The following is a 26,160-nucleotide window of genomic DNA, read 5'->3' as shown; positions in this document are numbered from 1 at the left end:
TCGATCTTTTTGATACATTGCCAGTATCAAAAATATAGATACTTTAGGATTTTATTGATACACCCAACCCTACTTGCCATACATTAAAGTGTACTGTTTAATTATGTGTTATATTTGTGTACGTGTGTGTACCGTATTTAAGTTGAGAGAGAAAGCGAGAGAAGTTTCACTGCTTTATGATGTACTTTATCACTTATTTTGTTTACATTTATATTCTATTTATCTGCAGAGAGAGTTGCTGAGGTTTAAACAAGAGGCTCGCAACTTGCAAGGAGTGAAAGTGAGTTTCGACCCATTATGAAAAACATGCAGTATTGTTTTAAATCTCAGACTAATAAATTAGATCGTGTTATATAATGCGAGACTGATTAACTCTGTCATGTGTGGTCAGGATGCTCTACAGCAGCGTATGGCTGTGCAGGAGTCTTCAGTCCTGCAGCTCAAACAGGAGCTCCTGCGCTCCAGTATGGCCAAAGATGAGCTGGCTGGACAAAATGTAAGTGCACCCAATAAGAGTAAACAGTTTTGTTTTTATTCTATACGTATTTCTTATTAAGTTTGGCTATATGTAAAGCCTGTTTTCAGTTATAATACAGGTGTACTGTATTTTGTCAGGTTGAACTGCAGAAAAAGCTGGAGGAGAGGAGCAGACTTCTCAGTGAATATAAGGCATGACTTTTGTATTTGTTTTTGTATCTATTTTGTAGTGATGACAATTATAGTAAATAGTTACAATGGGGGAAATAAGTATTGAACATGTCATCATTTATCTAACAACCAAAGAAATCCATATATGCAAAGAAAACTAAACTATTTCGTTTACAAATTAAGTTATGAAAACTCATGGAATTGTTTTGTAAAAATGTGTATGAACCCTGTAATGAACAGAAAAAAAACATGATATCATAATTTATATTATAAAGGATATATTTAGAAAGATGTCACCCTTTAATAGTCGTTTTTTGCTGTTTGTTTACCCAAAAAGCTTCATCTTTATTGCTGCTTTTTAGTTGCTTTTAAGTTGCTTCCAGAAGGGTAGCTTGCCTGTTGTTGTGCTTCAAATAATTTGGTTTTACTATCTCTAAAGTAGTTTCCTACCGCTTTAACGGATGCAATTCTTAATCAAATGCTGTAATACTATATGTCCTCCTATGGTGTATTTAAATGTACTACTATCTTTGTGCTGTACAGAAAGAACTGGGCCAAAAGGATCGGCTTCTGCAGCAGCAGCAGATGAAGCTGGACGAGGCCATGCGTAAACTGACAGACAGCAGCAGCCAGCAGGTAACACATCCAATACTGTACTAGCAGAGCAGATGTGAAGGAGAGCTGCATCATGGGAATGGTAGTGGAGGATCTAAATCAGCAGGTGGCAGTAAAGGCATGAAGTAACACAAATATTAATCTCCATAACAAAGTAATCTTTAATTAATATAAAATATAATTAATAAATTAATTAATAAATAAAATATTAATTAATATTTAATAATTAAAAATAAACAATGTATGCATAGTGTATACATAAATTAAAAATACATATTGAAATTATTTTAAAGTATTTTACATTTTTAAATATGTACAATTTTTCCAGTTGTAAATGTGTTTAATATTTTATTTTTGTAAATTTGTCTGAAACAAAGTCATTCTAAAGTAGAAATATAATTAGAATTTTTATTATAAAGTTATTATTATTAGCAGAATTATTTATTATATGCATATTTATATATGCTTTAATAAAAAAACGTTTAGATCTGTCCTCTTGTTGGATTGGAGACGTGTGCATCACCATGTGGGGCATAAGAATAGGATGTGTGTTTGAATATAACTCATTAATTTGTTTGCTGGTAATTAGAACTGAGTTTTGAAACAAATCTTTGCGCTTAATTAAATATGTAGGCTAATGGATTGTCTTCAGTGGAGTGCTTACAACACCATTTCCTTACTCCATGAAAGTAAAGAGTAAAAGTAAAGTAAAGAGAAAGTAAAGAGGCCGAATGGAGGAGGCTCATCCTTTATCCTCGTGCAGATGGTGTGGTAAACTGTTGAACTTAACTATTTTCCCACTCATGAAGCATTAAGTTTTTCCATCTACAAAGTCTGTCATGTAAATAGTACATTTACTCAAGATTCAAAACCCACCCATAACTCATTAAGAGAATAAGCAACTGCCCTAAATGGTTTGCGCCATGCACTTTAGACTTTGCGCCTAGATTGATGAAATGGAGCCCATATGGTTTTAAAGCAATGGCCTTAAACTCAATTCCTGGAGGGCGCAACTCTGCATAGTTTAGCTCCAATCACCCCCAACTCAGACCTGCTTAATAGTTTCTAGTAGTCTTGAACACCTTGATTATTTGGATCAGCTGTGTTTGATTAGGGTTGGAGCAAAGCTGTGCAGAGCTGCGGCCCTCCAGGAATCAAGTTTGAGACCTCTGCTTTAAAGTAATAAAATGGGTTGTTTTAACCCAATGCTGGGTCAAACATGCACAAACCCAGAAATTAAGTTAAAAATTAAAATGATTTTTAAAAATTAACCCAATGTTGGGTATGTCCATATTTAACCCATAAATTAATTATAGGTTAAAACAAGTGTAATGTCTAAAATATATACAAAATGTAACATTTTATATAAAAAAATATATTAAATAAATAAGAATAAAATATTAATTCATATAATAAATATACAATTAAATTATGAAAAAGTCGTATTGAATAATAATAAAAAATATATACTAATAAAAAACCTTTTTTAAATACTTTATTGTTCCTATTTTATATGTAGATCAGTTTTTGGTTTTGGTTTTTTCAGGCCTGACTGACCCTGCAGAATCAAAACAAAACCCTAATAGTGAATGCATTTAGTTCACTATGTAGTTTTTGGAGTATGTGTGTGTGTGACAGAGAATGTGTGTGTTTCTCAGGTTTGCCTGCAGAGGGAGCTGGAGGATAAGGAGAGTCTCCTCAAAGAGTTAATGAGCCATCAGACAGAGGTATGTATATTAGACAAGTCTCCCTGCAGCTGTTTGCTTTCACACATTGAACACTATGTTTAGTGTTTCCATTAATCACTAGAGCTTCAAGTAAAGACTTGTCCTGCTGTTTTGTTTTTGTTCAGCTTCCTGGCTCACAAAACAACGGCTACTCACATCCACCCGTCACAACAACAACAAAACCACACCATGGGGTAAATGAACCTGAAGCCTCTTCTCAATTATATCATGTCTATAAATGTACAGGAATAGTAGGCACCATTGGTAAACATGAGCAAAGGCAGCTATGAAAATAAATGTCTTTTGTTTATCCTTTTGTCAAAAAATTAATTATGAAAGAAATTATTTTCTCCAATACAAGCTGGTCAAAACTATTCACACCTTTTTATTGCATACTATATTAGCATCTGAGTGAAGGAAGGATGGTTGATGGAAACCTGGAAAGAGGTTGGTGCTCAACTTGGTGCTCTTTCCCCTTCAGTTCAGCCACTCAATTTTCTATTGTGTACAGGTCAGGGTACTGGGATGGCCATGGCAAAACCTTTCTTTTATGCTACGTGATCCTTTTTTTTGTGAAGTTTGATGTTTGTTGATTTTTATTTTTTTTTTTCTTTGTAGGAAATCTAACCACAATCCATTCTAAAGCAGGTCGCACACCAGAAGCGCCACACAGCACCATACATTGCAGAATTCTAAACATAGGTTTCTATCAGGGTACACACAACAGCCGCGCAAGTCGGCGCCTGTCCGCAGTGCCCAGCCACGACTCAGGACACTGTTCATTTCTCTGCCGCGCCACAGAGCGCCATCTGAATAGTTTCATGTTAAATATCATGCGAATGTCCGCGTCTGGTGTGTGATGCTTTTAACTGTCATGTGCGCAGCGCTTCCGGTGTGCGACCTGCTTAAGACTTCTAGCGTAGTCAGTCAGATTTAATTTTTCTATCTGTTTGTATTTGATAGAATTTGCAATAGATAGAGTCATCTAAACATACAGAAACACAACTCATCAACATTACAGATTCTGCTGTTTATTTAACTGTGGATACGTTGTTCTGTTGTGCAACAAACCCATCTTGCTGCTGAAAATCTTTTATTTTGTTTAGTTTCATCTAACCATAATACCTTCCCATTTGAAGGTCCAATAGAGTCTTAAAATGAAAAATGCTGGAGTTTGTTTTTGAATTATTGCAGAAGATTTTTAGCTTGTTTTTATTTTTTGTAAATTCGTTTCAAACAACTTCTGATGGAAGAAGAGCCGAGATTGACTTTTGTGTTTCTCATTTTTATACTCATGTCTGGGCTCTTTCATGTTTGCACACAACCTGGTGTGCTAAAAATGTTTATATTCAGATTATATTCTTCAGAGAAATTTTATTCATAAGAATTTTTAGGGGTGACAATATTTTTGCTCACTGTGTATTGGGAAAATTCTGCCCCCTCCCAATTTTTAATTGCTTTATTTCAATGAAAGTTATTTATTTATACATTCAAATGAAAGATAAAATGGCTAAATAAAGCAGATTCATTTTCACAGCATTTTTCGAACACACCTACCAACCAAGGTTGCCAATACTTTTGATCACAACTGTCTATGTCAACATGTCAACATGTCTCCTGTAGGCCGAGGAGCTGCAGTTAGTCAGAGATGCTCTTCGCAGTCTGAGGAACAGCTTTGGTGGTCACGACCCTCAACATCACACTCTTGACACCCTCGAGCAAGGAGTGTCCAGCCTGATGGAGCGCATGTATGACCTGGAAACACGCCACAAACATGAGAGGAGGGTACGATAAATGCTTGCTCTTTCTCTCACATCTGCTTTTGAAGTAATTCTGCATTATCTCATTATCCCTTAATCACATATCCGTCTGTTTCTTTGCAGACTCGAGGCAAATCGCCAGGACATAAAGCGTCTCACTCAGATCGGGATTCCTGGCCTCCTACTTCGAGTAAGCATAAATCTTAATCCTCAAACAGGAGATGGCAGAGCCATTGAAATGAAAATGGACGTCATTTGTACTTGTCAAGATTCTCTGTAGGTGTGTTGAAGTGAAGAATTTCTTCTTCTCTCATCCAGAAATGGCTCATTCTCAGAGCAGTCCAGCGCTCGGCTCATCTGCACTCACCAAAGTCCTGTATTTCACTGACCGCTCGCTCACGCCATTCATGATCAACATCCCCAAGAAGTCAGACTGACTCTTTCTTACACAATGGTGTTTACTTTAGGGTTTGAGGGATGAAAGTTAGTGATCTTTGTGTTGTCTTATGCCGGCAGGCTGGGGGAAGTCACTTTGCAAGACTTCAAGACTGCTGTTGATCGGGAAGGCAATTATCGTTACCATTTTAAAGCACTGGATCCAGAGTTTGGCACTGTGAAGGAAGAGGTAATAAAAAAGAATCCATCAGGATATTGTCTTAAGTTGCACAGATCTATTTTCATGAATAGCCAACAGTACATTGTAAGAGTCAAAATGATCTATTTTTATTGTAAATAATCTTGAAATTATTAAGTAAATATCATGAGCCATTATATAGACATTTTATACATTTTCATCTGTAAATATACAAAAATGTTTTTTAATGGGTATTATTACTAAGAAATTAATTTGATCAAATTTAAAAGTGCTTTGGTAACACTTTAGATCTCATTACTTTGCTTAATACTGCAATATTAACTGTTTTTAGTAGAGAAAGCCAACATACTGTTATACTACTCTGTCCTTGAAATCAAACGTATCTCCTCCTAGGCCGTTCATGCTACAAGGCACAATTTTTGTCAAAATGTGCCTTTGTCAAAGCTGTGTTCTGCATTAGATTTTGTTGCTCTATCTTTTCAGGTTTTTCAGACTTATAGTTTTCCAAGAAATACATTTTAAGCATAATTTTTCCTCAAAATATGACAAGCCATAAACTCCATGACTTAAACTCCAGACTTTTTACAAAATGTTAATATTTTTTACTGATATGGCAAGTGATTTTTACAAAACGTCAATATTTTTTACTGATTTGGCAAGCCATTTTTACAAAACGTCAATATTTTTTACTGATTTGGCAAGCCATTTTTACAAAACGTGAATATTTTTTACTGATATGGCAAGCATTTGTACAAAACGTCAATATTTTTACTGATATGGCAAGCCATTTTTACAAAACGTGAATATTTTTTACTGATAAGGCAAGCCATTTCTACAAAACGTGAATATTTTTTACTGATATGGCAAGCATTTGTACAAAACGTGAATATTTTTTACTGATATGGCAAGCATTTGTACAAAACGTCAAAATTTTTTACTGATATGGCAAGCCATTTTGTATGTTTCACTTTCACACTTACTAATCATTATATTTTCAATGAAATATGGCAAGCCATCTTTACATAAAGTCCAAGTGCAGTTTTTGACTGTTATAGAGACATCGGGTTGATTTATATCAACACTTCTTGCCAATATGAGTGATGTATCAACACTAAGCTGTCAATTATCCCCATAGCAATAAAACAGGCTAACCTAGCAACCAATTAAAAACAGCAATATCTCTACGTACGTCAGAACATCATAGGGTCCTGGGTATTGGCTGGTTTGACTCATGCTAGCAAGTGGGACTTGCTTTGTGCAATGATAAGCCAAGAGCTAATAACGATTAGCTACATGCTATTAATGATTAACTAAGTGCAATAACATATGCTAGAAATGCCTACTAAGTATTAACATTTGATCAAACATGTACACAAGTGTTGCCATTTAGCAACTGCTTGTCTACCACCTAACAATGCCATAAACATTTTAGCAACCACTTAGCAGCCGATGTGCATTCTCAGTCCTAGCGCAGTCACGTTGGCTTTCTCAAGCCCACATCAAAGTTCGTCAACGAACTTTAGGTTCTAGTTAGTAGTTTATTGTGCTAATAGTCTTAGTTAATGGTTTGTTAATAGCATGAATGTGATTTACAATAAAGTGATTAAAATAAAGCATTTATGACAAATATTTTAAGTGTCTTATGGTTGCCTTATGGTTGTTGATGCAGCTGTTGTGAGTCGACAGGCAGGTCAAATAAATGTTAACATTTGACATTAATAAGGATTGTTTACAAGCAGACATTTTACAAAACATGTCGTATTACCTTACAATATTAATATTCGATGGTTAATTCTGCTTAGGAAGCCTTCCTTCATGTAAACTAATATTCTTAATTGGTGGTTTGTTAATAGCAGGAATGTGACTTAAAATAAAGTGTTAACAGTGATTTTCTCAATATTTAGATTTTTTTTATTCTCAGATTTCAGATTTTCAATTATTTTTGCTAAAATATTTTTCTGTCCCAACAAACCAAACGTCAGTGGAAATGTGTTTATTCAGCTTTCAGATTATGCATAAACCTCAGTTTGAAAATGGCATTATGATTTGATTATTTCATTTGTGAAAGTGTCACAAATCAGTGGTTCTCAGTCAGGGCAGTGGGCCCCATTTTCTGAACTTTCAGCCAGACAGCAGGAAGAATTATTTTTATGTAAATAATATAATATTAGGGGCCAGCGCGGTGGTGCAGTGGGTAGCGCTGTCGCCTCACAGCAAGAAGCTCGCTGGTCAGAGCCTCGGCTGGTTCAGTTGGCATTTCTGTGTGGAGTTTGCATGTTCTCCCAGTATTGGCGTGGGTTTCCTCCTGGTGCTCCGGTTTCCCCCACAGTCCAAACACATGCGCTATAGGTGAATTGAATAAGCTAAATTGTCCATAGTGTATGTGTGTGAATGAGAGTGTGTGGGTGATTCCCAGTGATGGGTTGCAGCTGGAAGGGCATCCACTGCATAAAACCCATGCTGGATAAGTTGGCGGTTCATTCCGCTGTGGCGAACCCTGATTAATAAAGCGACCAAGCTGAAAAGAAAATGAATGAATGATTAATTAGCAATATTATGATTATTGCAGGGTTGTTATAGATACATTTATTATGGTTTAAAAATATGTTACTTAAAGAATAACTGAAATCATAAAGAAATAAAAAATATATGTAAAAAAATGGTTCGGCTTGTTGTGTTTAGCATGTAATATTAATTTGTAACCTGAGTTAAAATGATAAAAATCGAAATATATATTGTGTATATATTATAAGTTCTATTCATATCATTGTTTATAATATATCACAAGTCGAGAACCAATAATCTAAATTAAAAGATCAACAAAAGAACATGTGTGGCATATATCGTATACCCAGTGAGTAATGTAGACTGTTGTCTTTCGTCAGGTGTTCCAGGATGATGCAGTGGTGCCAGGCTGGGAAGGGAAGATTGTGGCCTGGGTAGAGGAGGATCATGGGCAAAGAGGGTACTGCACGCATCTGTATAGCTGATAAACACATTTGTTTATCACCTGTTACCTCTCACACTCTCTCTCTCCCTCTCTCCTTCTCTTTCCTTCACAGAACTTAATACACGTCAGCAACAATCCGTCAAAGGAAACAGAAAGATCTGTGCCAAAAGAGAAGAACATTGATTTTGCAGTAGAGAATGAAGCTCCTTCAGTCTGTCTTGCATGAGCTGAACCACAGAACGAGGCTGAAAGGACATAAAGGATTACCCTAATGATTGAGAAAGTCTGATCTCATGTTTGTCCGGACCAGTATTACTCGAATATAACAATATAAAGAAGATTTGTGATCTCTTTTGAGGTCTTGCCATAGAACAAACCAATACCCATTCCAGTAAACACTTTACAAGATGACAGACGCTTCACTGTGACTCAAGGAGCCTTTCGGATCTCTCAATTTTCCTACTCTAAAGTAGATTCTGCCAGATTACAGATTACTAAATGAGAATAGTTGGCTTTCTTGAAAAGAGACAAGGAGGTGTTCTTGACTGTCAGGGGTTGTTGTGTGATTGTGGTTATGAAAGTGGGGAGGAATGTAGTGAAAGTACGTGTTAAGAGTGGAAAGAGCTTTTAAGCCTCTGTATGATTTTTGATTTAATCTAAGAGAAGGATTTTCCCTGAAACATAAAGGACATTTAAGCTCCTCCAAGGACCAAAGTATTTGATATAAAAGCAACAACATCGTAAATGTCCCTTATGTGTTATCATTCACATGAAGATGTGAGATTAAAGCTCTTGATTTTGATCGTAGCACAACATATAAATGTAGTACAGAGGAATTTCAACTTCTGATTATCATTTCAAAATCCATTTTAGTAACTCTCAGATGTGCTGTTTGAATTCACAGTGTTTTGAGTTTACAGGAAAGTGCCTGGAATCTGCTACCAGAGAGAGATGACCTTTTGTATTTTTGTTCTTGTTTTATATTCATGTAAATATGTTAATATCTAAGAGAGAGAGCAAGGCATGGTGCCTTTATACTGTATAAATGATGTCCTGTAAATCCTGATTAATATTTTGAAGATGTGAAAAGGTCCCCTCTGTATCCAAAAGAGGGTCTGTATTACGCTCGTCAGAGTAGCCTGTGGCTGACAGTAGATGTTGATGCAAACCGCTGTATGCCATACATCAGAGTCTGCTTTTAAACCTCCAGATTACTGCTGGTTGTGTTCCTGGTTTAAGATCATTATTTGGTTATCAAATAAACAGTCTAAAGCAGTATGCAGTGTGTGTGTGTTTATTAAATATACTTACTATTATTGTAATAAATAATGTTGGGAACATACTAATCTACAAATAAATCATGCGTGTTAAATCATTATACAGTAGCAACATTAGCATTACTATCATGTTAGCCATGTGGTCAAAACAAGTTAAAAACATTAGCAACATGTCAAGTCATGTTTGGGAAATGTTTAAGATGTTAAACATTATAACAGCGTGTTAATTCATACTAGAGACATGTTATTAGCATGTTAATTTATGCTACTAACACATTATATTAGCAATGTGAGAAACATGCTAACAATATTCCATGATGCCCCTTACAAAAAATGACTGCATTATTTTTAAAGATTACTGCAGTTTTAGTTAACTTCTGAAAAACTTCTGTATTTTGGACACAAAATTGTCGTATTACTACAATACAACCAACTACTGCAGTTCAACTGAATTACTACTACAGTACAACTACTGCAATGGTACTGAAGTGCTACTACTACTATAATGCAGTACTGCTACTGAAATACAACTGAACTACTTCTACAATACAACTGCAGTACAACTACTATTTTTCTGCTTGGTCAACAATGGTCTTCAAATGAGGTGACATTACTTCAGTTGTATTTCTGAAGTACCACAATTTATTGTATTGCACTTTTCAGAAGTATAACTAACTACAGAAATACATCTACAATACTACAATACATAATAAAACTAAAGTGCACTTGTAATGCTTATGTGGATGGGGCAACCATTACTGCATCCAAAATGGTAAAAAGCCTTGGAGTAACGATTGATGACCAACTAAACTTCTCTGACCACATTTCTAGAACTGCTCGATCTTACATATTCGCACTCTATAACATCAGACAGGTCCGACCCTTCCTATCTGAACATGCAGCTCAACTAATTATTCAAGCTCTTGTTCTCTCCAAACTGGATTATTGCAACTCTCTACTAGCCGGGCTTCCAGCTAACTCTATCAAACCTCTTCTGCTGCTTCAGAACGCAGCAGCACGAGTGGTCTTTGATGAACCCAAAAGAGCACATGTCACTCTGCTACTCACCCGTTTGCACTGGCTGCCAGTTGCTGCTCGCATCAAATTCAAAGCTCTGATGTTTGCTTACAAAGCGACCTCTGGCTTTGCTCCTCCTTATCTGCTCTCACTTCTGCAGATTTATGTGCCCTCCAGAAACTTGCGTTCTGTGAATGAACGTCGCCTCGTGGTTCCATCCCTAAGAGGGAAGAAATCACTTTCCCGAACTCTCGCATTCAATCTGCCCAGTTGGTGGAATGAACTCCCTAACTACATCAGAACGGCAGAGTCACTTGCTGTCTTCAAGAAACGACTAAAAACGCAACTATTTAGTCTCCATTTTCCTTCCTAATCTGTAACTGCCTCTCTGGCTATACCACTAACTGTACTCTCTCAAAAAAAAAAAAAAAATCTAATGCTTTGCTTCTTAGACTTTACACACCTGAAACTTGTCTATAGCACTTGTTCACCGCTGCTCTTATAGTTGTGTAAATTGCTTCCTTGTCCTCATTTGTAAGTCGCTTTGGATGAAAGCGTCTGCTTAATGACTAAATGTAAATGTACCAATAAATTACATAACATTTTAGCCCTCTCAGTTTATTTAATGTTACTTTAGTTATACTGCAGGTTTGAATGCTGTTGAACTACATTGCATTGTAGTTGAACTGTGTTTATACCTCATTATACACTCTCACAAAAACAATGGGATGTTGTACCAAAGAAGGTACAAACCCTTGTCACTGGGGCAGTACCTTTTTATTGGAGCAAAGATGGCACGGCACCAGGACACCCTAGGGCAGAGGTCAATGATCGACTTTGTGGTTGTATCATCTGATCTCCGACCGTATGTCTTTGACACTCGGGTAAAGAGAGGGGCAGAGCTGTCAACCGATCACCACCTGGTAGTGAGTTGGATCCGCTGGCAGGGGGGAAAGCTGGACAGACCTTGTAGGCCCAAGCGTAATGTGAGGGTCCTCTGGGAATGTCTTGCTGAACCTCAAGTCAGAGGGATTTTCAACTCTCATCTCCGGAAGAGCTTTAACCAGATCCCGAGGGAGGCTGGAGGCATGGAGACTGTGTGGTCCATGTTCTCCGACTCCATTGTTAACTCGGCCGTGAGGAGCTGTGGCCATAAGGTATGTGGTGCATGTTGGGGCGGCAATCCACAAACCCGGTGGTGGACACCGGAAGTAAGGGTTGCCGTCAAGCTGAAGAAGGAGTCCTACAGGGCTTGGTTGGCTTGCAGGACTCCTGAGACAGCTGTTGGGTATCGACAGGCCAAGCGTGCTGCAGCCAGGGCAGTTGCGGAAGCAAAAACTCAGGCTTGGGAAGAGTTCGGGGAGACCAGGGAGGAAGACTATCGGTCGGCCCCAAAAAAATTCTGGCAAACTGTCCGGCGCCTCAGGAAGGGAAAGCAGCTCCACATCGACGCGTTTACAGCGGAAGTGGGGAGCTGTTGACATCGACTGGGATGTGGTCGGGTGGTGGAAGGAATACTCTGAGGATCTCCATAACCCCACCGACATGTCTTTCATTGAGAAAGCATAGACTGGGGATGTAGGGGTGGACTCACCCATCACCTGTGGTCACTGGTCACTAATTTGCAAGCTCCGCAGTGGCAAAGCAGCGGGGGTGGATGAGATTCACCTTGTGTGTCTTAGGTCTCTGGATGTTGTGGGGCTGTCGTGGCTGACACATCTTTACAACATCGCATGGAGGTTGGGGACAGTACCTCTAGACTGGGCAATTGGGTTGGTGGTTCCCATTTTTAAGAAGGGAGACTGGAGGGTGTGCTCCAACTACAGGGGGATCACACTCCTCAGCCTCCCGGGAAAAGTCTATGCCAGGGTACTGGAGAGGAGGATCCGGCCAATGATTGAACCTAGGATCCAGGAGGAACAATGCGGTTTTCTTCCGGGCCGTGGTATACTGGACCAGCTCTTTACTCTCACCAGGGTGATCAAGGGTTCATGGGAGTATGTCCAACCAGTCCACATGTGTTTTGTGGACTTGGAGAAGGCATTCAGTCATGTCTCTCGTGGCATTCTGTGGAGGGTGCTCGGGGAGTATGGGGTCAGAGGCAATCTGTTGGGGGCCGTCTTGTCCCTGTATGAACAGAGTAGGAGTCTGGTTTGCATTGCCGGCAATAAGTCAGATTTGTTTCCAGTGCATGTTGGACTCTGGCAGGGCTCCCCCTTGTCACCAATGCTATTCATAATTTTTATAGACAGAATTTCAAGGCGCAGCCTTGGGCTGGAGGGGGTCCGGTTTGGGGACCACGAGATTTCATATCTTTTATTCGCAGACGATGTTGTACTGTTGCCTTCATCGAACATGGACCTTCAGCATGCACTGGGGTGGTTTGCTGCCGAGTGTGACTCAGCACCTCAGGGAGACTCAGGGAGAATCAGCACCTCCAAGTCCGAGGCCATGGTGCACCACTGGAAAAAGGTGGTTTGCCATCTATAGGTTGGAGGAAAGTCCTTACCCCAGGTGGAGGAGTTTAAGTATCTCAGGTTTTGTTCACAAGTGAGGGAAGGATGGAACATGAGATTGACAGCGGTTCAGCGGCAGCAGTAATGCGGTCGATGTACTGGTCCGTTGTGGTGAAGAAGGAGCTGAGCCGACAGACAAAGCTCTTGATTTACCAGTCAATCTATGTTCCTACTCTTACCTATGGTCATGAGCTTTGGGTCATGACCGAAAGGACAATATCTCAGATACAAGCGGCCGAAATGAGTTTCCTTTGAAGGGTGGCAGGGCGCACTCTTATGGATAGGGTGAGGAGCTCTGACACCTGGGAGGAGCTTGGAATAGAGCCGCTGCTCCTCCACATTGAGAGAAGTAAGTTGAGGTGGCTCGGGCATCTGTTTCGGATGCCTCCTGGACGCCTACCTAGGGAGGTCTTCTAGGCATGTCCCACAGGAAGGAGGCCTCGAGGAAGACTCAGGACACGCTAGAGGGACTACGTCTCTCAGCTGGCCTGGGAATGCCTCGGGATCCCCCTGAAGGAGCTGGAGGAAGTGTCTGGGGTTCTCTCCTAAGACTGCTGCCCCTGCGACCCGGCCCCGGAAAAGCGGCAGAAGATAAATGAATGAATAAATGAATGTTAATTCATGTTAGAATATATTAAATATGCTAGTCATGGTTTAAACATGCTATTGATATGATCATTTAGGCTAGCATTGTGCAATTCATGCTGAAAGCATGCTATCAATATGTTGAACATAAACCATGCATGTCATAGTATGTTTAGTAAAGTTTGTTTTGTTACATTTAGTTGGTTGAAAGATAGTGACCATAAATACTTAGAAAACAAAAATGCAAAGTCAGTCAGCAATTTAAGTGTGCACACAAATGTGCACAACGCATGTGATGTTTCCGGCATGCAAGCTACTGTTTGCATTAAGAATGAATATTAAAATGACAATTAATTAGTAGTTTAGATGTGACTGTGATCATTAAATTGGAATTTTGTAATCAAATGAATCTTGTTTTAAATGCGTTTTTTTTACAATTATAAATTTACTGCATGACGTCCAGTAAACCAATGTAAAAAAATAAAGTTTTTACTTAAAATTTACAAGTCAAAGTCATATTATATTATATTATATTATATTATATTATATTATATTATATTATATTATATTATATTATATTATATTATATTATATTACTTTAGAGTTTCATTTATTTTAGCTTACCCCTGGGCCATGGCGTAATGTTTATTTGATATTAGGTTCTTTGTATTGTTTCTGTTGCTGTTGTTGTTCTATTCTATATTGGGATACTCTCTATATATTATACTACTCAATAAATCATATAAATAAATGAATAGAACAGAATATTTAAATGTATTTTAAAAACCTTTCTGGAATAGATTATTTGCGCTTTTATGAGCCTCTCACCGCTCCAGGTCGTTAGATGGCGGTAATTCCGTCCACCAGCAACTCTCACCGCGAGGAAAACATCTCGTGAAGAAAACATTCACGTGTTGTCTCTACCTAGTTACCGGAGTAGAGCGAAAATGCGGGATAAAAAGGTTAAAGAGAAGAAAAATATAACCGATGACCCAGTGAAGAATTTTGAGAAATGGAAAAAGAAGTATGCCAAAACGAAAACCAAAGTCAAGCGAGCTCAGAAAAGCACCGTGAAGAAACGCGACTGGGAGGTGGAGAGGGAAAACATAAAGAAACTGGTGGATAAATACTCCGAGGTGAGATATTAAAATGCTGATATTTAGCATTTATGACAACTATTTAAAGTCTCTCGTAGTTGCCTTATGGTTGTTTATGCAGATGTAGTGTGTTGACAAGCAGATCAGATAAATGTAAACATCTGACATTAATGAGGATTGTTTACAAACCATGTCGTATTATGACCTTAGGATATTAATATTTAAAAGTTAAGTCTGGCCAGGAAGCCACTTCACATAAACATATCATGGATTTTTTCGTCCAGGGACAGAACAAGCCACATTACTAATGTGAAGGTTTACATATCAAATACTTATTGTGAATAAGTATACAGTGATCTTACATTTAATGTGTGGTTTTATAATAAATTAGTCTGATATCAAACTATGTTTGACATTTTGATATTCCTCAGAAAGTTGTTTTTTATGAGAAATTGTTTTTCTAGATCAATCCCAAAGAGGCGGTGAAGTTCTCTGATTTTCCACTGTCAAAAAAGACCCTAAAAGGTGAGCAGTTTTTAATCCGTGTGCTTAATTATACGTTCACTAATGTCTTCATAATCATAATAATAGTCTTGTCTCGTTTGTGTGTGTAGGTCTTCTCGAAGCTCAGTACAGGCAGCCTACGGAGATTCAGAGACAGACCATTGGCTTTGCTTTGCAAGGCAGAGATGTTCTGGGTGCTGCAAAGACCGGCTCTGGAAAGACTTTGGCCTTTCTCATCCCAGTAAGTGATATATCTCAGAGCTTTTGTTTTAATTCCCAAATATGAAATGACAATTAATTAATGTGTTGGGTCTGCACTGACATTCTCAAATAGAAACATAAAATTTTATTAATTCTGATGTGTTTTTTTTTTTGTATAATTATTGTTTCACTGAATGAATTTTTATAGTGTGTATTCTTTAAATTTAAAAAAATGATAGTCATTTTATGCTTACTGTTGTTATTATTATTATTTTTATTACTATTATTATTATTACTTATAAGCGCAGACAAAATCTGCGGAAATTTGTTTTGCTTTTTCTGCTGAGAATTTAGTAAATGTCGATTTATGCAGAATGATTTTAGTTAGTATTATAACTAAAAACTTAATATATTAAATAAAAAAAATTTATTAAGTTTTTAAACTTTTATTTAATGTTTAAAATGCAAATCCATTTAGATCCATTATTTGGTGAACAAAGCAAGTTTTTTCATATAATATATCAACTAGAAGACAGAAAATATAACTTTACAAACTGTATAGTATTTGAACATTTTAATATTACTATTATTATATCACAATAATATTAGTGAAATACATTTAAAAACTCAATAAATATAAATTTACATCCATTTACTCAAGTAAATACATAGACTCAATAATGGGATAAAAATCTGAGGAAATATGTGGATTTCTGCGCACACAGATTCCGTTTGGGCCTACTTGTAAAAAAGAACTGAAAACTGTGTGACACTTTTATGGACTGTAAAAGATATGGACGTAGTATCGGTTACATCACCCATAATGAAGCAACAAGTAGGCGTGGCAAACCATTGCCATTTTGTTCGCGCGTCATCGCAGTCACTGGGGGTGACCAAATAAGGGCAAAAAGGCGAAGCGTCAGTGGAGCTACAAACGCCTGGTAGCATTTTGCTTAGACTGGCTTTTCTTTGGGATACACTTAATACTTCACTACCTGCGTCTCGTTTGTGTTCTGACCAATGTGCATGGTTGTACACTATATCAATAAAGTGTTCACTCTTAATAACACTGTTGTAATACATTGAGCCACTAAGCATTGTTCTTATGATGTTTTTCTACAGGAGGAAAATGTGAATTACTTCCAAATACTTCTAATATACTCTGTGTTAGTAAATGCAAGGCTAATTATGAAATCCAGACATAACACTATGACAATGTTTCAGATGACTGTTCTAGAGCCTACATCTAATCAATCTGTCAGATTCAGGAGTGCATTGCATTTTAATCTAAAAAGTTTTAGCTCTTTTTTTTGTGTTTTTTTCAAAGTGTCCTTGCTGAGATAATTGTCTTGTACAGGTGTTGGAGTGTTTGTATCGTGAACAGTGGACTGCGATGGATGGCCTCGGCGCTCTCATCATCTCTCCCACACGAGAGCTGGCCTATCAGACCTTTGAGGTGTTGAGGAAGATCGGCAAGAACCATGAGTTTTCTGCTGGGCTTGTGATCGGTGGAAAGGTGTGTCACTCTAGTCTTCAGTTATTTTTTTTTTTACTGAGGTTTAACACCTAGTTGATTTTGGTTAATAATATAAATATTCCCTTATGTAAGTGAACCAACGCGAGGCGCATTTGCAATAGTATAACTGCTTAATCCTAGTTTCAGAACAAAGTATACAATCTACTTTTGTGAAAATGTCCTTAGTGTGATAATTCGTTCTTGTATGTAATTGACTGCAGGATCTGAAAGATGAATCTGAAAAGATCCATCGCACAAATATCATTATCTGCACACCAGGACGTTTGCTGCAGCACATGGATGAAACGGCAACCTTTCATGCATCAGATCTACATATGCTTGGTAAGATGATGTTTAAAAAAATAAAAGTGGGTAAAATACTGCGGTTTTTTTCAGAAAATATATTTCTTAAGGTGCTGCTGACTTGAATTCTTCCGCAGATTTCGGTAACAACCAATTCATCTATACAAAGAAAACAAAACAAATTTGTTTATAAATTGAGTTATGTGTAAGAAAATGAATGGCACAGGGAAAAAAGTATTGTACGCATGAAGAAGGCGAGGTGTAAAAAGGGATTGAAAGCACAGACAGCAGCTGAAATCAGCTACCCTGTTCATGGTCAGTGTAAATTAATATTAGCTGCTTCAGTCCCACCTTCTACAATACCAGATGATGAGGATGAAACTGGGGTGGACATTTCAGCAAGACAATGGTCATAAACACAGCCAAGGAAACTCTCAATTGGTTTCAGAAAATAAAATAAAGCTAAATTACCAATTAGCCAACTACCTGAACTAGATCCAATAAAAAATAAAAATGAAAGGTCAGAGTTCATAAAGACCTACAGATCCATCAGGATTTGAAGACTCTCTTAAAATCTGGGGGGAGAAAATCACACCGACTCCATTCTCCATAAAAGGCATCTCCAAGCTGTCCCTACCAAAAAAGCCTTTAAACAAAGTATTAAAATACATTTCAGTAGTTTAGTACTTTCTTTTTGTGTAATTACATTGTTATTACAAAATAATTTTTTTCAGAAAAAATATATATTTGAATTCTTTGTGTTTTTACCAAAATCTGCTACAATTTTATATAAATCCTGATAAACAGCTCCTTTAGATTTAAATTGACTAGGAAAAAACATGACGTGTTCAATAATCATTTTACCTACAGCGTATGTCATAGTTTCCCAGTACTGGGTTACAGCTGGAAGGGCATCTGCTGTGTTAAACACATGCTGGATAAGTTGGCAGTTCATTCCGCTGTGGCGAGCCCTGGTGAATAAAGTAACTAAGCCGAAGGAAAATGAATCAATGAATGTTAATCATAGGAAATTTACCAAATATATTAATGCAACATGATCTTTACTTAGTATCCTAATGTTTTTTTGCATAAAAACAATACATTTGACTCATACAATGCATTTTTTACTATTCCTACAAGACCACTGTTGTGGCTCAGGGTTGCATTATTTGATCAAACATACAGAAGTAATTCAAATATAGTTTTTTTAAAGGTATTTTAGAACACGTGTGTCCAAACTGCTGGGCCACTATCATGCAGAGTTTATGCAAAGATGAATTTTCAGCATAATTACTCCAGTCTTGATCTTTCAGAAATCATTCTGTTTTGCTGTTTAAAAATACATTTCAAAGGATTCTTTGATTAAAAGAACATTGAAAATAAATTATTGTTATTTTCTTAAGAAATGTAAGCCTTTTTTCACTGCCCAATTTATATTGTTTCGAGACAACCGTTTGATCAACTTTTACAATTTTTATTAAAAGGTCATTTGTATCCTTTATAAAGGTTTGTGTTTTTTAATATACTTAAATGTTTGATCTTTGTCTGAGAAGATGTTTATGAAATATGTTTTAATGGTCTCACTGCTATGGCAGTAAACTCAAATGATGCAGCATAATGATTGCTGTCGCTATTGCACAATTTACTGCATCCTGACACCAAGTTGTTGAATGGTGGTGTATTTGCATCATTTCAATAACACCACATGCTTCCTCTTCCTCAACAGTACTGGATGAAGCTGACAGGATTCTGGACATGGGTTTCGCAGACACACTTAATGCTATTGTTGAAAACCTCCCGAAATCTCGACAGACACTTCTCTTCTCCGCCACTCAAACCAGGTCTGTCAAAGATCTGGCACGATTGAGCTTGAAGGACCCTGAGTATGTGTGGGTCCACGAGCAGGCCAAGTTCAGGTGAGATTGTGATTTTACCGTGATCTGTGTTGGGCAGCAGATTCAGTCAGTGATTTTTGAAATACATCACACACACACTGATGTTTTCCACAGTACTCCAGCCACCCTCGAGCAGAACTACGTGGTCTGTGAGCTGCACCAGAAAGTCAACATGCTCTACTCATTTTTGAGGAGTCACCTTCAGAAAAAGATCATAGTGTTTTTTGCATGCTGCAAAGAGGTAAGAGCTCAGTATTTCTGATTTATTTATACGTTTTTTTACAAATGGTATTTAAATATTTTTTTATTCACACGTCAGTTCAGAAGTTTCAAAAGGATTTTAAATGTTTTTGGTTAACACATTTCCCAAAGAAAAGTTTGTTTTGTCAAAAAGCTAAAAACATTCACTGTTTATACTATAATAGTATATTAACTTACATTTATTGCATTTAAGCTGAACTGTCATAAAACCTTTTTTTAGGTTTGTTCAGTAAATAAAAGGCTCATAGGAATAACATTTATTTGAAATGTAAATCTTTGTAATATTGCAAGCCCAATATTATTCATACCCCTGGCAAATTCTGACTTAAAGTTACTTTTATTCAACCAGCAAGGTTTTTTTCTTTATTTTTTTCAGAAATGAGACAGGCTTCTCCCAAAATATAATAAGATGATGTGCAAAAGGCATCATTGTGGAGGAAAAAATCAGCTTTTATTTAGATTTGAACAAAATCTTTAAGCATATATATATATTTATTATATGAAGAGTTTAGATGTAAAAGCTGCTAAATGCCACTTCAGCCAAAAATGAGATGATGACATTGAGCAAATGCTTCAATCACGTAGTACACGTTCAACAAATATTTTGGCTTCAAATTTTCAAAATTCAGCTCATCAGCTCATTCAGAAATAACAGTTTGTTGGCAAAAGCCTCTATACGTCACTTGCTTTTGAAATCAAAAGCCGCTATGTTCTGAGATCCAATCAGCAGGTGCATATCATGTTTTCAATGACTGTTTTATTCGCATTTACATTTTACAAGATGGTATTTGATGAATTGGAGGAGGCTGTCCAACTGTCACTGAATGGCAAATGAAAACATTATTTACTCCACACCGTACAGTGGGAAATGTAGCATACATTCATAAGATTTTCATGCAGTGACATTACTTTGAATGAGTCCGATTTACTATCCATTATATAGCAACTCCATTTCACAATAGACACAGTTAAACAAGATGCCATTCTTTTATCCCACATGGATGTCATATGGATGTTTACACAATTCAAAAAAGGATTTATCTGAATGTTTTGCAGTTCTCACATACATCCTTGATTATACACTACCTTATTTAAATCTAACAAGCTTTGTTTGCAATGTTCTACTTGCATTAAATCTAAATGCCAAATTGTTAAGATTTGATTAATGTTAATTTAATGTTATTGACTTAATGCTCTTACTTGTCATTTCATTCATTCATTTTCCTTCGGCTTAGTCCCTGATTTATCAGGGGTCACCACAGTGGACTGAAACCGCCACTTACTTGACAGATTTATATATTTTTCATTTTAGGTGGTTTGTGTAATGTGTTTTAAGTTTGGTAAAAAAATTCTAATAGCATCTTTAGTGATTTCTTTTTTTAACTAATGACAATGTCTTGTCCCAATAGAGCCTTTTCACATTTCCGGGTTTCTCGGTAGCAGAAGTCATGATAGTTGGGAAAACTTAGAGCGCAGTGAATGCGAGGGTACAACAAATATTTTTTTCTACAATCTTATTGCTCAAGTATATAAAGTATATAAATATAAAGACTTTCAGAAAAAGGGGAAAAATTGTGTGAGACTGATGGCAGACAGAGAAGAGAACACCGTCAAATTTACTCTCAGCCTCATGCTGCATTAGAAACACTGTACAGAAGCGGTAATTCATTTTTTGTCATTTGAAGCAAAGATGATATAATACATTCATATATGCATATAAATGTTCATACATTTTTTTAAAAAATCGATATATTAAAAACTTTTAAGGATTTAAGATGCTGATGACCGTTAAATGCGTCAAAACAGGCTTGTGAAAAGGGTCCATAGGTGGATTTAGAAGTTTTTGCAAAAAAAGCACAAATGTATTTAGCTGGATTGACGCAAAAGATAATCTACCTTGTTAAAAACAAAAAAAATTGTCTTAAAGTGTTATTTTTTAATTAAAAAAAGCATTTTTTTTACTAACTAATAACCTTATTATTACCTATAAAATAAAACTGCTGAACCTAATCGGATGAGCCTGATAGAAAATGCTCATTTACAAGAAAAGAGGTCTGATGGATTTTAGAGGGTTTTGCATATATATATATATATATATATATATATATATATATATATATATATATATATATATATATATATATATATATATATATATATATACATATATATATATATATATATATATATATATATATATATATATATATATATATATATATATATATATGTATATGTATATATGTATATATATATATATGTATATATATATATATATATGTATATATATATATATATATATATATATATATATATATATATATATATATATATATATATATATATATATATATATATATATATATATATATATATATATATATATATATATATATATATATATATATATATATATATATATATATATATGTATATATATATATGTATATATATATATGTATATATATATATGTATATATGTATATATGTATATATGTATATATGTATATATATATATATATATATATATATATATATATATATATATATATATATATATATATATATACATATATATATATATATATATATATATATATAAATACATTTTTTTACTTTCTGAACTAGTGTTTACTGGTCATTATATTATGTATTGTGATTTTTGGATCTGCAATAATGCTAAATTGTTGTTGCTGTTTTTCCTGTGTGCAGGTTCAGTATCTGTTTCGCATCTTCTGTCGCTTGCGTCCAGGTATTTCTGTGCTTGCTTTGCATGGTAAACAGCAACAGATGAAAAGGGTGGAGGTTTACAATGACTTTGTCCGCAAGACCTCTGCAGTCCTCTTTGCAACAGATATCGCTGCCAGAGGACTTGGTAATGCAAATTTGTTCTGTAAACATCTGTCGGAATTGACTTTAAATAGCTAAATCTAGTGCTGTCAGTTAAATGCATACACTGAGTATAAATCTTAGCAGTGACAATATTAGTTGACAAAATTATAATAATTACTGAACATGACCTGCAATGAACTAAGTGTGATTGATTAAGTGTGATTACACAAATTTTGGGCCAGATTTACTAAATCGGGGAAATTATTGAGGGACTGGAATCCCTGACTGCTGCAAACCTTAAATGTATATGTATGTATGTATATGTATGTTCTTGTTTTTTATCTTAATAAAACTGATGCATATGCAATACAATCAGCCTCATAAATATCTGTCCATGCCATTTCAACAATACTTTTCCACTGCATGAATTTAGTACATCCTGTTTAATGATTATTTATTTATTTTTCATCAAAAAGAGGGTTTGCACTGGAGAAAGCTTTTAGTAAATCTGTCTCCATGATATGCGGATTTTAATTCTTGAGTTTTTGTTTTGTGGTTTCAGACTTTCCTGCTGTAAACTGGGTGCTTCAGTTTGACTGTCCTGAAGATGCAAACACATACATTCACAGAGTTGGCAGAACAGCAAGGTAACACTTAAACAATGTATTATAGGGGTGCAATAGTACACCTATCCGTATTAATAATGTTCATGTTGGCACACAGGTGAACTAAAAGAATTCTCGGTTGTTTTAACTACTGCATGTGCATAACATCATTTGAAGCTTCTTGTTTTAAACATCTTCATTTGATCAAATCGCTATTGAGTGTTAAAATCTAAACCTACACTGTTTCAGTTGATGCACAACTTCACTAGACTTTGCTGAGCACATTCAATAATTGCAAGAAGCTTTGTGTATTGATACTTTAAATAAGAAGCAAATTAAAATTTTAAATTAAAATCCGTTTTATCTCAGATTTTTAACTTGAAAAAATTCTAAGCTTTTGATGCTCTGTTATAAGGCATCACATCGATGTATAGACGTTTCAAATGGCAGTGAAATGTGAGTGAACGCTATTATTTTTACATTTTTGCTCCTAGTTGTAGTGTAAATTAGACACGGATGAACATCTTTTGTTTCGTGTAAACAGTATTTTACCCATGGGGTAACAGCAGGAAATCTGCTTGTAAACAATGTCACGCCATTCAGTGTGCAATGTTAACTATAGAGAAGTGATCTCTAGAGAAGATTTGCTAAATATTTTTCTCAAATATTTGCGCTATGTAAGCCTGTATGTTCATTATGTTATATATGAGTCCTAGCTGCTATAATTGTGTATGGGGGAATGCTTAGGTGAGATGAGGGTATACAGTGACCTAGGTGCCTCCTCCGCTGAATAAAACTGATTAATATTATACTCAAAGATAGTTAACTCATCAAATTGAATCTGTTACTAGACTATAACACTAGATGGCAGCTCCTAATCAGTTTCACAAACCAAAAACATACAAAACAACGTTAACATTAGAATTATTACTCATAATAAAATCTAATTTAGTCACCATACAGATATGTCAAGCTCATGATGGATTAACAGCAGCTAAGCTATTGAGTTGGGCCATTTTTGGACTCTGGCTTGACTTGTTTCAGTCTCACCTTGAGGGCGAGTATTAAACACTGCAGTCTCACTATAGAAACCTGTCAAATTTCTCAGCGCTTACAGCGAGACGCCACACACCTGCCGTCCGCCCAGCTGCCAGCCTCGCTCTCTTCTCTACGCGCTGCGCTTGTCTTTTCAGCGTGGAATCGATATCCTCAGTAACTCCCCTTCATAGATCACCACCCTCAGCAGAAATCTCAGGAGTTTCACACCAACATCGTAGAGCTGAGCGTTTAAAGAGAGGCAGAGGTCTGTACTGCAGCAGACCACATGCTGTGACCTTAAAGCTACAGTTCACATCACTTAACGTTTTTTCATGTTTTATATATGTATATACACATATACATACAGTTGAAGTCAGAATTATCAGCCCTCCTGAATTATTAGCTTCTCTGTATATTTTTTCCCTATTTTCTGCTTAATTGAAAGAAGATTTTTTTCAACTCGTTTCTAAACATAATATATTTAATAACTAATTTCTAATAACTGTTTTTTTTATCTTTGCATTGATGACAGTACATATTATTTTACTAGATATTTTTCAAGATACTAGTCTTCAGCTTAAAGTGACATTTAAATCTTAACTTGGTTAATTGGGTAAATTAGGGTAATTAGGCAAGTCATTGTATAACAGTGGATATTCTGTAGACAATCCAAAATAGTATTGCTTAAGGTGGCCAATATTATTGACCTTAAATAGTTCTAAATGCATGCAAATCAGCTTTTTTGTGCGCATCTTGGCATTTCCATCAGCCGTTTTTTTAAATGCGCATATCCAAAAGATGGAATCGCCAGAGCGGAATGAATTGCCTACTTATCCAGCATATGTTTTACGGAGCGAATGCCCTTCCAGCTGCAACCCATCACTGGGAAACATCAATACACACTCATTCACACACATACCCTACGGACATTCATTCATTCATTTTCTTTTCGGCTTAGTCCCTTTATTAATCTGTGGTCGCCACAGCAAAATGAACTGCCAACTTATCCAGCATATGTTTTACGCAGCGGATACCCTTCCAGCTGCAACCCATCACTGGGAAGCATCCATACACACTCATTCACACACATATGCTACGGACAATTTAGCTTACCCAGTTCACCTGAACTGCATGTCTTTGGACTGTGGGGCGATCCAGAGCACCCGGAGGAAACCCACCAGAACACAGGGAGAACATGCAAACTCCACACAGAAATGCCAGCTGACCTAAGGCTCGAACCATCGACTTTCTTGCTGTAAGGCAACAGTGCTACCCACTGTGCCACCACGCCACTCATTTTAAACTTCTAAAATTAATTATCAAGGAGCAGCTGATCACAGGGACTTGTAATATATATGTTTTAATTCCAGTTTCTTTGCAAAGAAGATGTTCTGTGGACATGTTATTATGGAGACATGGCTCCTGTTAATCAATTCGGTGGGTGGGGAAAACCGCACTCCGTCATGTTGTGGTGAGCCTCATAATCAAAAAACCTATATTAATGTCAGGAAATTAATAAAAAGAGATTTATTGTGTTTCTTTCAGTAGACTTGACAGTAGACACTCTATACTTGCACACTTCTGTCCAAACAGCTTGCAAAAGATGATTTCATCATAGGTGCCCTTTAATAAAAATATGTAAATAAATGTACACCAGTTATTATTTCCAATATTAATTCATATGAGCTTGTTTTTGAAGTATATTCTCATTGATATTTTTTATTATTAGCACCGATGAGCAACTAGGAATAGGAAATTGTTCACTTATGATTTCCTGTATTGCAGGTAACACATAGGCAAAGCTTAGCCATTCATTACAATGTGTAAAACCAAAAAACAGAGTTGTGTTTTATCTTGTTGAGCTTTACAGAATAAGAAGTGGCTATAGGAAAGTAGAATAATTACATCAATCAGAGCAGAAATTAAGAAATTGTAGTGTTGCACAAATTTCATAAATCAGCCTGTAAGAGGATGTGTGTTTGTTTTTCCCAACACTCTTTTTAGAAGGACAAATCTACTGGCCATAAAAACCTCCAAGAATCACAACTGGAGAATTGTTAAAGTTATCACAGCCTAGAGGTCAGAAAGTCTCCTAAACCACAATCCGGCATCACCAACCTCACTACAATTGTTTGAGAGAGTCTCAAGTAAAAAATGCCTCATTAGGACTTTGCAATATTGAAGAAAAATGTGATGTGCAATAACGTGCTAAGTGAAG

At 36.2% G+C, this 26,160-nt stretch overlaps 2 protein-coding genes across 3 annotated transcripts in view; both read left to right on the top strand.

Annotated features, from left to right (window-relative positions):
* Window positions 1-9,570, top strand: part of dixdc1b (DIX domain containing 1b) — a 44,830-nt gene extending 35,260 nt beyond the window's left edge. Inside the window, exons 10-21 of one of the 2 annotated variants that reach the window (XM_056446287.1) lie at window positions 230-280; window positions 392-496; window positions 616-669; window positions 1,192-1,284; window positions 2,922-2,991; window positions 3,114-3,184; window positions 4,614-4,775; window positions 4,874-4,940; window positions 5,069-5,177; window positions 5,267-5,375; window positions 8,231-8,310; window positions 8,408-9,570. In XM_056446287.1, coding sequence (XP_056302262.1) covers window positions 230-280; window positions 392-496; window positions 616-669; window positions 1,192-1,284; window positions 2,922-2,991; window positions 3,114-3,184; window positions 4,614-4,775; window positions 4,874-4,940; window positions 5,069-5,177; window positions 5,267-5,375; window positions 8,231-8,310; window positions 8,408-8,414 — 978 coding nt within the window. In that variant the 3' untranslated portion in view covers window positions 8,415-9,570. The remainder of the gene's footprint in view (window positions 1-229; window positions 281-391; window positions 497-615; window positions 670-1,191; window positions 1,285-2,921; window positions 2,992-3,113; window positions 3,185-4,613; window positions 4,776-4,873; window positions 4,941-5,068; window positions 5,178-5,266; window positions 5,376-8,230; window positions 8,311-8,407) is intronic. The other variant, XM_056446286.1, reaches the window with a different exon arrangement.
* A 5,008-nt stretch (window positions 9,571-14,578) lies between these two features.
* The window catches only part of ddx10 (DEAD (Asp-Glu-Ala-Asp) box polypeptide 10), a 48,439-nt gene continuing 36,857 nt past the window's right edge, over window positions 14,579-26,160 (top strand). Inside the window, exons 1-9 of the mRNA XM_056446665.1 lie at window positions 14,579-14,826; window positions 15,252-15,312; window positions 15,402-15,532; window positions 16,850-17,008; window positions 17,230-17,350; window positions 19,038-19,227; window positions 19,321-19,447; window positions 22,180-22,342; window positions 22,862-22,946. Coding sequence (XP_056302640.1) covers window positions 14,638-14,826; window positions 15,252-15,312; window positions 15,402-15,532; window positions 16,850-17,008; window positions 17,230-17,350; window positions 19,038-19,227; window positions 19,321-19,447; window positions 22,180-22,342; window positions 22,862-22,946 — 1,226 coding nt within the window. The 5' untranslated portion in view covers window positions 14,579-14,637. The remainder of the gene's footprint in view (window positions 14,827-15,251; window positions 15,313-15,401; window positions 15,533-16,849; window positions 17,009-17,229; window positions 17,351-19,037; window positions 19,228-19,320; window positions 19,448-22,179; window positions 22,343-22,861; window positions 22,947-26,160) is intronic.

Source organism: Danio aesculapii, chromosome 21 (assembly GCF_903798145.1).
Source record: "Danio aesculapii chromosome 21, fDanAes4.1, whole genome shotgun sequence".
NCBI classification, from domain to species: Eukaryota; Metazoa; Chordata; class Actinopteri; order Cypriniformes; family Danionidae; genus Danio; species Danio aesculapii.
Note: the sequence above shows the minus strand (reverse complement) of the source record. Positions and strands in the feature narration are given on the sequence as shown.